We start from the raw sequence: 14079 nt of genomic DNA, 5'->3' as shown, positions 1-14079 counted from the left end.
GTAGTCAGAAAAAATAGCACTGAAAGTTGCTAAGAATGTCATAAGGCAAAACAAAACATGTAGATAACCAGGAAATAAAAATGTCAATAAGCATGCCTCTGGTGGCATCATAATCATCACGGCTAACTTTTATTGAGTGCCTACTATGTGTCAGCACTGTGATAAAGGCTCCCATGTATTTTATCAATTAATTTAAACTATATATAGATATGTATCTTCCCCACCTCATAGATGAGGAAATTTTGTCTTAGAGAATTTAAATAACTTTCCTAACATCAGAGCATGGTAGAGAACTGATTTAAACTTGGGAACTATGACAGCAGATGACTTAATGTTAGCCACTAATTTTTTTAAATCTCTAGCACCAAGAAATCTGGCAATAAAATATGTATTTAAATAGAAAATCATTTCTATCAGGCCAGCTATTTTTAGCATCTCAGAACTACTTGGTCTCAGGAACTCTTATACAAAAAATACTTTCACTTAAAAAATATACAGAACCCCAAAGAACTTTTGTTAATATAGGATGTATCCACTGATATTTACCATATTAGAAATTAAATCTGAGAAATTTAAAAAACACAAAAGCAGAGCAGACATCATCATATATCATGAAGCATTTGGAAACTCCATTATTACACTCAGAAAAGAATAAGACTGAAATGGCAAAGTTTTAGTAGTATCAAGAAAATAGTTTCCACCTTGGAAATACTCTAAAAGGATCTCACGGACACTGAGAAGTCTCTGGAACATACTAGGTAAACGACTGGCTTAGACTATTTACTATATTTTAAAATAAATCATGAACTCCTCAATACCACTATCTTATCAGAATCTGGAAGCCCTGGTTGAAAATGATTTATGTGAGACAGAGGACTCACTTCAGAGATGAGGGAAAAAGATTTAGGGAACTCAAGGGGCATGCCTAAGATCACAGAGTTAGTCAGTGGCAGATATCTAATCTCACTATATTAAAGAACGTATTTTTGGCTTCTGACTATTAAGTATCAGTGGACAAATATTTGGGAACGGTTGGTAGTTAAAAAAAACAAACAACAACACAATAGTGAGACAGGGTATCAAAATTCCAAGGATCTCTTGAATATGCCAGTACTTTGAGTGGTGTACAGGAAAAACTAACAGTGCTGACTTAATTTCTCTATTCATTCATAATGTCCTACTAGTAAGGTTCCTATTGATGAAGCAAATCCACGTTCCCTATCAGATTAGCCTAGCTAAAAACTGCATTTCCACTTCCAATTCCAGACAAAATGGAGTAAACAAGGGTCAGATTAACTCTCATACCTGAAATAGTAAATAATAATAATAACAATAATAAAAAATAAAAAATAAATGAAATACATTAAACAATAATTTTGAGACACTGGACATGGGCAGTGTAGGACAATGATCCCTGAGAGAAGAGAAACAAAGTGAATCCTTTAATTGTTGGAGGTGAAAGGGGAGGAGAAAAAGGAAGAAGTAGAGGAAGAGGGAAAGAGAGATCTCAACCTAGAACACCATACTTTGGAAAAAAGAAAAATAAAAAATATTTCAGACACATGAAAGATGAAAAATCTCATCAGCACCAGATCGACACAATGAGGACTGTTAAAGGAAGCCCTTCAATCAAAAGGAAAATAATACCAGATAGAAATGTGGATTTACACAAAGAACTAAAAAGCATGTTCTCTGACTACAATGGACTTAAGTATCAATAATAAAAATATCTCTAGACAATCCCCAAATATTTCAAAATTAAACAATACACTTCTAAATAACCCAAGGGTCAAGCAATCAATAGGAAAATTATAAAGCATTCTGAACTGTATGAAATGAAAACACAACGTAACAAAAATTGTGGGATGCAGGTTAACACTATGGTCAGAGGAAAATTTACCGTAACAGTACTAAATATCTGTTAGAAAAGATGAAAGGTCTCAAATCAATGACCACAATTTCTACTTGAAGAAATTAAAAAACAAAGAGCAAACTTTACTCAAAGTACAGGTAACAGTAGAAATCAAATATACTGAAAACAGAAAAACAACTGAGAAAACCAAAAACTAGTTCTGTGAGAAAGTCAGTAAAAGAGAAAAGCCTCTAGTCATACCGATCAGGAAAAAAAGAAATAATTCACCAATATCAGGAATGAGGTAGGAATTTAAACTAGAGATCCTACAAATACTGTGCCAGGTGGACTCTGAGGTGGCCCTCAATGACCTCCAGCTTCTGGTATTCACACCCCTATATAAACCACTCCTCTTGAATGTGAGCTGGCCTAGTGACTTGCTTCTAACCAACAGAATATTGCAAAAGTGATGGGATATCATTTCTATAATCAGGCTCCATAATATTTTGTCTTCTATCTTGTTAGCAGATCCCTCCTTCCTTGACGGTTTTGATGAAATAAGCTGCCATGATGGAAAGGCCCAGCTGGTTAAGACACTGAGGGCAGCTTTCAGCCAACAGGGAACTTTGACTCTTGGTTCAACATACTGAAAGGAACTGAATCCTGCCAAAAAACACATGAGCTTTGAAGCAGATCCTTCCCATGTCTTTCAGATGAGACCCTAGTTCTGGCCAATACTTTGTTTACAGTCTTTGTAAGAGACCCTAAGCAGAGAACTAAGCTAAGCTATTCCAAATTCATCACCCACAGAAACTATGAGACCTTAAATAATATGACCTTAAGCCAATAAGTTTGTGGTAATTTGTTAATATAGCAAGAGATAGCTAATATAAATATTAAAAAGATACAAAAAAATTATGAGCAACTTTATGCCAATAAATTCAACTCAGATGAAATGGACAAAAAGATATGCTTCTTAAAATACACAAATTAACAAAGCTCAGTCAAGAAAAAATAAATTGAATAGTCCTTTTCTATTAATAAAATTAAAATTATATGAAAATTATCCCTAAAGAAAACTCCAGGCCCACATATCTTCATGGTAAATTCTACCAAACATTTAAGGCGGAAATAATACCAATATTAGATAAATTTCTCCAAACAATTAAAACAGAAGTAACAGTTCTCAACTCATCCTTTGAAGCCAGTATTATCATAATACTAAATTCTGACACAGACAGTACAAAAAAAAAATCCTACAGATCAGTATACTCAAATATAAAAATTCTTAACATTTAGCAAATTAAATTTAACAATATATAAAGGAACAATACATAATAACTCAGTGCTACTGATCTCAGAAATGCAACATTAGTTTAAAATTAAAAATAGTCATCAATATAATTTCCACAGCAAAACACTAAAAAAGAAAATCTATATGACCACCTCAATAGATGCAAAAGAAAATTTTTTATAAAATCCAACATCCATTTTTGATAAACACTCTCAACAAATTAGGAATAAAAGGAAATTTCCTCAATCTAATAAATTATATAAAGGAAACCTGTAACTAATATCATGCTTAATAGTGAAAGACTGTTTTCCCAATATCAAGAATGGGGCAAAGCTATCTACTTGTATCACTTCTATTCAACGCTGTACAAGAAATTACAACAAATTAGTAAGAGGGGAAATCCAGATTGAAAAAGAAAAAGTTAAATTCTCATTATCCAAACAGAAAATCCTTCAGCATGTACAAAAAAAGCTACTACAGCTAGTGAGTTTAACAAGGTGCAGGATACAAGGCCAAGATACCAAAACTTGTAGTTTTATGTAAGACATGAACAACCAGAAATTGAAATTTATAACAGCATCAAAATTTAGTGCTAAGTTAAATGAGAGATGTGCAATATGTGTTCACTAAAAACTATACAACATTACCAAGAGAAATTAAAGAAGTCTTAAATAGTTATACCATAATCACTGTTAAAATATCAATTCTCCTTAAATGGATCAGATCCAATACAATCCCAACCAAAATTCTAGATTTTACAGAAACTGATATGGTGGTTTAAAATTTTTCAATTCATATGCAAAGTACCTAGAATAGGCAAAAATTTTTTAAAAGAGAATAAGGTTGGAAGACTTAAAATACCTTGTATCAAGATTTATTTTAAAGGTACAGTAATCAAGACAATACAATACTGGTGGAAAGGTTAAAAAAAAGTCAGTGGAACAGAACAGAGAGTTTGGAAATTGATCCTCATATACATGGTTAATTGATTTTCAACAGCGATAACAAGGGCATTCAATGGGGAAAGGGTAATCTTTTCAACAAATGGTACCAACAAAACTGGATAGACTTATGCCAAAAGAAAAGAAAACAAAACAAAACAACTTCAACCTTTATCTCACACTTAGCCAAAAATAAACTCACAATGAATCACAGATCTAAAGTAATAGTTAAGCATATAAGTTGTCTAATTTACTTCTTCTTGAGACTGTTACTAGCAGTCAAACAATTATTAAGTAATACAGAAGGATTCCATGATAGGAAAAAAAATGTGAGAAGTCTGTTCTATGCCTTTCTTAAAGGTTTATAATTTACAAAAATATTAAAAACTGAGACATCTAACACCAACAAGGATATCTGTCTAGTTTTCTTTAACTCAATAATACATAAATCTATTGGACCATGGACCTCTGTATTTACATATTGTATATTAATAATCTATTAAGTCCAGTTCAAGAAACTCCGATCTTATTCAAAAATTTTTGTTTTATGCTTATTATTTATAACTTATATGATTGACTTCTTGAATATATGTAAGTACATTTGACTGTCCTTTATGACTGGATTACCGCATTCTGTTGATTCTTATTTTGTAGTTGGCTTTATTCCTTTCATAACTATGTAAGTTTAAAAAGCTAAAGCTCTAATCTGTTCTTAGAAATCATGATCCGTATATATATGTAAACTAAAAAGAAGTGCAGTATATTGTATATATGTATTTACATGCAATATAATGTATATGTGCAGTCAAACTATAATAATTCTACCTAATAAAACTGAAAAGGGAAAAAAATAAAAATACAAAAAAATTTTTGTTTTACATGTTAGGAATTAATGTCCACAATAAGTAACCATTTGACCAAGTTCAAATGGAGAAGTCTTTAGGCTTAAGTCCTCTGTTCTTTGTATTACAAAACATATCACTTTCACGTGGTATGCCCTGGAGCTTTTATAACTAAGTACTGCTTCTATTTCTGTGCTTCTACTCTCCCTGGGCCTTCATTATTATAACTTTTATCATTTCATGGTTAATAATCTGTTCTTCTCATGAGAATGAGCACTCCTTTTGCCCAGGAAATGTGAACTGAGCATTTTTGTTTTGCCCACCTAATGCCAGTGACCAGAAAACAGTGGCATCTCAATGAATGCTTCATGAATGGAAAAAATGGGAGAAAAACGGATTCCCCTGATAACAGCCCACAAACTAAAGTATCTGGAAGCCCAAGAGAAGACTTTAAGATTCCAAATTGGGAAGAAAGATACCAAAGCAAAGTGATCTAACAGAGCAAGGAAGGGTTGGTGGAAAAACAAGAAAAATATTTACAAAGCAAGAACTCAGAAAAGCATTAACTCAATGAGCTTTAATGGTATCAGCAATGCAGAGAAGACATTTGATTCAGGACAGCTGATATTTATTGCTTAATCACTAAATAATTTCCTATACTAAACACGAAGAATATGGTCTGCTCCATGCAAAAGGTAGCAGATTGATTATGATATAAAACCACATTAAAACAATTAATTCACTTGATAGCACAAAGGATTAAGTATCAGTTCAATATGATGAAGGAAAACAGTCCAAGCTTGTTATTCTCAGAATAAAAATGTCAGAATATATAACAAAAGGAACTAACATTAATTGATCATGCTAAGCCTTTGACATACATAAGCTCACTGAGGTCTCATCACTACCTTGGGAGGTAGATATCCTTCCAAACAGATTTGAGGAACTGAAGCCTCCTCTTTCATAATCTACATTCAAAAGAATCTGGGTTGCCCAATTTTATCCTCCCCAATAATTTCCAAATCTCAAGATCCGTAATGCAATAAAATATTCCAACAGTTATAATTTTGCAAATATAATTTACTTTTCCTGACTTATAGGAGCTCCTGGTGAGCATTTAAAAACTACAAAGGGTCCTTCATCTTGTTCAGGACGTACTCCAGGAATACAAAACAGCTGCCTCTCTAAGGAGCATCTAAGACTTGTAAAATTCCTAACATAGTTTTATATCAAAATAGCTCTGTAACTTTTCATGAGACTGAATGTAAAAAGATGAACATGTATAGACTTCTTTTTTTTTGGTGGGGGGAGGTAATTAGGTTTGTTTGTTTATTTATGTAGATGGGGGTCCTGGGGATTGAACCCAGGACTTTGTGCATGCTAAGCATACACTCTACCACTGAGCTACATCCTCCCCCCTTAGACTTCTTAATAAATTACAGATGTGTATGAAATACTCCATAGAACTTCCTCAATTAAATTCTTACACACTTCTTATGAGATAAATCTCTTTGGAGATGAGAAATGTGAGGCTAAGAAATTAAGTGTCTTACCTTTTCCAAGGTCAAAAATAGTGGTGATACCAGGAAGCAAACTTACCTGATTCATTCCGTGGCTTATATTTTTTATGTATAAAATATGAATATTTTTTCAGAAATAATGATAATATCATCATCTTATAACTTCTAGAGTATCTGTCCTTAAAGCCTTGTACAAGTAGGAATAACAGTTGTTTTGGGGTCTCTTTTTAAACTTTATCAAGTGTGATATGGTACAGAGGGACAGTAATTTATAATCATACTTCCTGGTTACTAGTCTTGGACATATAAAATTTGGTAAGTTATCTACCTTCTCTAAGACTCAAATTCCTTACCTCTAAAATGGACAGGATTTTTAAAATAGCTTCTTGGTGAGCTGGTATAAAGCTTAAAATAGGCAACATGTGAAAAGTTTTAAACCATACTGTGACAAATGCTGGTTGTAATTACTGTTATTAATGAAAATAGGCTAAGCAGGCCTAAAAATGTATTCTGCCAGAATCCACCCTTCATTATTTTCTCATGAATAAGAAACATCTAAATGTATAGAAAATAATTAAAAAGCCATCAGAAAGTAAGTCTTCAATAATTACATAAAGGGTCATAAGAGAGATTCAAAGATGAGTACGTTTTGACTTCCACTTGTTAGCTTTACAGACTCAACACTGAGAAAATTTAAAAAAAAAGAGAGAATTATAAAGATAAACCCTAATAAAGATGTTACTTCATAGACATACAAAGTTAACTGAAACTCACAGTGAGGTGAGAAACTGACATTCAGGCTCTTTGCATATAAGATCTATGTTAGAGCATCCCAACAGGCACTGTCCCTGGAAGAATGGCTAAACTGAAAAAACAGGATGTTTGACTGGTAAAAATGGACAAGTGGACAATATGGTAGCTCTGTGATTTCTTTCATTTTAATTATCTGCTGGCAAGAGATTTAAAGGAGCTTACATGATCTTAACCCTATTTTTAATTATCCATGAACATTAAGATTACAATTTATAGGGAGGTGCTGTTTGGAATAGGACCAAGAGTAATAAACAACACTTTCTCTCATGGATTTATTTGAACCTAACTTTAAAATACATCCTTATTACCCATAGTTTTGTCACATTCAAAACATTCAGAATGAGCAGTTACATAACAAAACAGAGATTAATGGGAACATAGATGCAATATATAGAAAACACTTACTTTAATTCTCTGTCCCTCCTGTCTTGCTTTGCTATTTAACTGCTTCATCTCGTGTTTTGTACCTGAGATCAAGAGGCATAAAATACTATTTCAAAATTTGTGTGTCCTTTCTACTTATTGCATTTGAACTCCTAGTAGCTATAAAACCTGCACCATTTTCTCCTTCAAAAATAAAACCAATAGCAAACAGTAAACAATCTAGAGAAGATATCTGCTATTCTAAAGGAGAGAACTTTATTACACATCAATGCTGAATATGAGGGACAATGAGTAAAAATTATTTTATTTATTTTTTATTCACGCAACTAGATTTTCCCATTTACAAGGGAAGTTAGTTATCAAAATCAAACAATCTGGTAGTTGTATCACACAACCACAGCTAACTTGTCAAAGACTAAACAAAAATACATGGAGTTTAATTCAGGAGTCATCATTCTCTAGGGGGAGTGAGCCTACATGATTTTATATCTTCCTCAGTCACCAAGTTTGCCAGTTTCTTCTTCCTTTGCAACAACTTTCCTCTTTCCAATACTACGATCTTGATCCTATCCTCCTAAGTCTTATTTCATCATAGGTGAGCCTGTGTAGTAACATCTTATCAGATCATCCAATTTCTTGTCACTCTTTCACTTTGGATCCATCCTTCACACCACAATGTATTGATCTTTATAAAACCCTTTGTGCCATTCCCTGTGTTAAAAGTCTATTTTTAATTGGCTCTCTATTCTCCAAAGGACAGGCTATATTTCTTCCACAGAAGGTTACTTGCCTTAATACACTATTCACCCACAAAGCAAGGTAATTTACTGTTTACTGAATTTTGTAATTCTGGTGCCTCTGTAACTTGTGATCCCATGATTATATACTTCCAGAAAGTTGTCTTCCTTTCAACCTTACTTGTACAAACTGTTTGTCCTATAATATTCTACTCAAACACTTCCTATTCTATTAAGTCTTTTCTGATCCAAAGTAATTTCTCCCTCTCCTGTAATCTCATGGCAATCAGTGAAATTACTTTGGTAGTTAATTATTTGCTGCCTAATTATAACTTCTCATTGCTGCTTTAAAAGTTAGTTTTATAACTTAACTCTTCAGTTAAATATTACATTTCCAATCCTATTTCCTGAACTCTAAGATACACATTTATTCACTTTTGACATTTCAGAAACTGAGTGGATTTATGAATCTCAGCATGTTAAAAGACTACAGGACCACAGTGTAAGCACAAGCTCCTTAAAAACAGGCAGACAAAACTGTCATCCTTATTTACAAGAGTGGCTCTCATGCCACTGTGCTCTGCTAGGGGAAGAAAACAACAGGTTGTCTCTACTCTAAATATTCCCAAGGTCTCTACTGTCAAATGTAAGTGAACTACACACCAGGTTCTCTCAAAACTTCAGCCAGTATAACCCTGGGGTCAAAATGACCTCTGTGTGTTTTGTATAGATAGCATGTGAGGGAAATTAAGGCTCTATTATCCCATCTCCAGCTTGCTATCTGTCAAACTTCAGAATAGCTCTTAAGAGCTCTTACATATATATGAATGAAAAGGTATTGAATAATTGCCAAGGACACAGAGAGCACTCAGCAAAATCAAAAATCCCTTTAGCCACATCGGACAGAAGTAGTCCAGAAGTTGTTAGAAAAGTAGTATTACTGATCCAGATAAGCTGATGGACTCATTTTAGTTTCCACAGAATCTGAAAGATCTATGTTTACTCTAGTTGAATTTTTATTTATTTTCGTTTCCTTTATCCCAAGTACCCAATCTGTGGCTCTGTGTATGACTCTTAGAAGTCTAGAACAACTTCTGAATCCTTATACCCTAGTATCTTCATTACCTACCTGATCTCTTCTGTCAGGCTGCCATCCATGTGTACTCCTGACAACTGACCTGAGAAATGACCACTGCTGGTTCTTTTTCAATAAACTGAACCCTTGTATGCCTTCATTGCAACAGGTAGCAGAAGTCATAGTATGTATTAAGTGAAGACCTCAAAGCATATCAACTATCCCTTAACAGAAAGTTCCTGACATTATTTTGTGCTGAGTCATACACAACAGCTAAACCAAATAAAGCCAACTCATCACCACATAACTGGTTTTCCCCTTCTCCACTAACAGGCTTAGGTCCGGAACTTTAGTAAGGTAGTTATTATTAGTACCCACCCCATTCCTACCAATGAAAAAAGGAAAAGGAAAAAAATTTGAGGCAAAGAGAAGTAACATGCCTATAGTCATAAAGCCAAGAAGCAGGAGTGCCAGAAACCAGAAACAGAACTGAGACAGCTTCGTTTCAACAGTCAAGCTCTTAAATTCTGTGCTATTCTACCTCACTAAACACTACACTTGCAAGGCAAATTTTTTTTTTAAATCAAATCATGTCCAATATCCTCACTTTGGAAATCAATTGCAGATCCTCCTCTTTTTTCACCTTTGTCCTCTCTTCTCCTCCCATTTCTTCAGTATATGGCAGAAAATTTAAGACAGCTCTTTGAGCTGAGAAATACTAAAGAAAGGGGGCTAAAAAGTACTAGCACAGAATTCAGAATATGTGAGTTCTAGGCCGGAGCCTGTCATTAATTAGGCAAACTGTCTAGCCAAATCCCAACATGTATTTTGTATCAACAGCACACATTCCAACCTAGCCAAATCTCATACTCTCTAAGTTTCTCCATCTATGAAATAAAAGGACTGGAGGTAAATAACAAACATAGCTTCTAGTTTTGAAAGTTCTATGATATTACAAAATGGGGAGAGAAGGAACAACAACAGAGACATGACTGTTTCATTCTGCAAACCATATTATAAACTGAAGAAAGAACCAGAGTGGAAATTTAGCAATCAGAAAAAATAAGCACTTAAACACTACTCAACTGAATGTTGCTTCTTTTCCAAAAGTAACTACCACAATGTATTACACATAACCTGAAAATGGTCAGGATTTTTAAAAAATGGTAACTTCTGGCCAATGATGGTGCCTATAAACTTCTATTAGTGGTTGCCTATCAGTGAACTCATTTACCTTTCAAATTAAGGAAGGCAGAACTTTGTATCTCAAGGAAGTGTATCAACAAAAAGACTTTTCCTTTTTCCTGTGAGCCCTCTTATAACCACTAGCCTAGAGTATAAACTCCAATGGTATTTCATCACTCTTGAGCTTATTACCTATCTCAGAGCTTAGCTGGGCAGCAGAGTTTAAGAGGGCAGGAAAACCAAGATGACCTGGCCCCTTGGAATTTCCATAAACTAAAATGATCAGACAATATTTTTGAAACAGAATTTACACATTAAGAAATATAAGCACAAAAATACATAATGAAATACTAGATGTCTGGAGAAAATAACAATGGTGGTAATAATTAATAGCACATTTCATTCATTATATCAATAGATGAAATACTTCACAGCTATTATTATATTCCATCTTTACCAAAACCCTAAAAAGTATGTATAAAATTATTATAACTTTAGAGGTGAGAAATCTGAGGCACAAAAAGGTGATGTAACTTGTCCAAAGACACAGAGTGCAACTTTTCAGAGGCTATGATCTTAAATAAAATTCTTCACTAAGCAGTGTCATCAATCAGGGCAATAATTTGTAAGCACAGAACAAAAGGTCTATTACCATTAACTAATACCACCGTCATCTACTATAAGATTCACCGCCTTAAAACAACTTTGATTCTTTCCCCTCCTCAATTTCCAAGCATAATTAATCTAGTAAATCTAATGAGTCTTCCTTAATTTGATTATATTCAGCAACCATGTATAAAACATTCATTGTATATGAAGCATTGCACTAGACAGACTAAAATTTTTACATCAAAGTTTGTCAGATGACTTCTGCTTTCTCAAGAAAGAAACAAAAATTGAAGGGGAAAGGAAATCAATCTTAAGTCCTTTTACAAATCGAAAAGAAGTAAAAGTATATTAAGCATGACTGAATGTAGCACATTTGCAAATGTATTCATTCATTTAAATTTGTTACATATAGATCTGGTGGATAAGTTTTGATATACATGGGATTAAAGCCAACACTTACGTAACACTCACTATGTACCAGACACTGCTGTAAGCACTGTACTGATCTAAGCACTACACACTGTACATATATCTCATTTAATTCTCACAGCTTTACAAAGCAACTGTTATTTTCCCAATTTCACAGATGAGTAAATTGAGGTACAGTGAATTTAAATAACTTGTCCAGAATCACACATGTAGTAAGTGGCAGAGCGGGAATTCACACCCAGGTGGTCTGGCTCCAGTGTATGTGCTCATAACCACTGCCTCCCAAAGAAGGGGGTAAAAATCGGAAACTAGAATAAATCATTAACACTGTAGAAAATAAGAAAAATCATGATACCTTCTAGCCCTTACGCCTGGTACAAATGTCAAATACAAAAAACATTTATTTGGAGGAAAGGATTTAAAAAAGGAAGGGAGGGGACAAACTCATTGATTAATTATACCTCTGCCAATGTCTCTGTCATATGAGATTAATCACTCCTTTCAGTCTCTGGTGCTTTAACTTCGATCACCACTTCCACAAATTTCTGAAAACAGAAGCACTATTCGCATCATGATGCTGCTTCTGTCTGTTTATGTGTGTGTGTTTGTTCTGTACAGGTGGGTAGTAGGTAAACAGTGCAGAAACAAGGTCTCTAACAAAGGTAGAGAGGCCTGAGGTACACACCACAAACACTGTGTTACTTCTTTTTGAGGGTCTCAAACATATTTTATCTAATCTTCATCATTTCCTAAGAATTCTGACTATGTCTACCATTTCTTCTCTATCCATTGTTAGGTACAGTGTTTATTTTTGTGTCTGCTTAGCCGAAACTCTGCACTGAATGATATGCTGTGGGTAGTTCCGATAACCAGAAATTCAACCAACCACTGTACAGTGAGGCTATTTTTCTGGTGGATTTGGGAAAAACAAGGCACACACACCAGACAAGAACTCTGCAATGGTGACTTCTCTTACTTCTGAAAGGATAAGTATGTGACTAATTCAATGATGAGAAGTTTGTGGCCTCTTAATGATACAGTTCCAGTGGAACTCACTTATGCATCAAGGCTACTAGAGTGAACTGGAATCTTAGAATTAGATTTAAAGTCAGGAATTATTAGGCAAAAAAGTACACACAGCAAAAACTGCACTTAAAATGTTATTAAATATTGAATTCAACCTTCATGATTTGTGTAGGCAACTCTGTACACTAAAATATATAGTAATACAGTATTAATAGAGTTCATGTGCCAAATATGGTTTTACAGTGCTGCAAAAAATTATTCTTTCTCCCTCATAGTCTTGAATGCGGAGAACAGCAACTCATATAGTTGAATTCATCTAAATTAAAAGCATATGTTTTATAACTTCACCAAACTATTCATTTTGAAGTTTTAAAATACCTTTTATCACACACTACAAAAAGTTAAAAAAAATTTTTTTAATAAAGTAAAATCAAATTATTTATTAAATGATGTAATTTTCTGTGATGGAAATGTGTTATTTATAAAGTATGGTAAAGTCTAAATAAATTTCATTCACATAATTTCTATAAAGGTACCTGTAATTTCATTAAAGTTTAAAGTGACTTGTTAATAATTTTAGTAACAAAGTGTCAAAACTGGTTTTTAGTTAATACCATTTATTTCTAAATTTTAAAAACTCAACATGTTAAAATACTCAGGAGAATAAAGCACTTTGTCCAACTGAGATTCTTATTAACAAAATTATATCCATCTATGCTTATGATTAGGAGAAACACGGTCAAGATGGTGAAATCTTTAGTAATAAAACTCAAAAAGTTGATAATATTCTTATAAAAGAGTGCTGAGGGCAGCTTCAAAGATAACAAATACCTCTCCTTGGTGAGAAGAGTTCAGGGGAGAAATAAATGGTATGAAAATATAACATCTTAACTAGCTCAAAATTATGACTGGGGCAGAACGAGGAAAGTTAGTGGGAGAGAGGATTTTGATGGGAACAAAAATAGAAAGAAATCACTGCTCTGATTGCTCAGCAGACAGATAGGGAAAAAAATGTACATTTATACATAAATACACACATGTATATATCTATATTTATATATGGGGATATAAATATATATATTGTTGTATGGTAGACTGGGAATACCTTGAGATTAATCTGAATTTTTATAATAAAAAACAACTATAAAATCCATCTAATTCTTCCCTCTATACAATATATACTCAAAAAAAAAAAAATGTAAAAAAGCAGCATTCATCTTTGACCTATAGATCAAATAACAAACAGAACAGCAAGATTTGCTTTGAAGTCTGTCTCTAAAGGAAAACTGAATTTCAGGATCATGAACTTTGTAGAGGTTTGAATATATTATTACAGTTTATTCTCTGAAAATCGTATTCATTACTCAAGTAG

The 14079-nt window shown here is 33.4% G+C and overlaps 1 protein-coding gene across 6 annotated transcripts in view; it reads right to left on the bottom strand.

The window, feature by feature from the left end:
* Positions 1 to 14079, bottom strand: part of TCF12 (transcription factor 12) — a 328904-nt gene that overhangs the window by 185791 nt on the left and 129034 nt on the right. Inside the window, exon 3 of one of the 6 annotated variants that reach the window (XM_010969460.3) lies at positions 7668 to 7729. The exons of the other annotated variants lie outside the window; for them this stretch is intronic. Coding sequence (XP_010967762.2) covers positions 7668 to 7715 — 48 coding nt within the window. The 5' untranslated portion in view covers positions 7716 to 7729. The remainder of the gene's footprint in view (positions 1 to 7667; positions 7730 to 14079) is intronic. 6 annotated transcript variants of the gene reach the window in all.

This window comes from Camelus bactrianus, chromosome 6 (genome assembly GCF_048773025.1).
Source record: "Camelus bactrianus isolate YW-2024 breed Bactrian camel chromosome 6, ASM4877302v1, whole genome shotgun sequence".
NCBI lineage: Eukaryota > Metazoa > Chordata > Mammalia > Artiodactyla > Camelidae > Camelus > Camelus bactrianus.
This window is presented reverse-complemented; position numbering and strand designations above follow the sequence as displayed.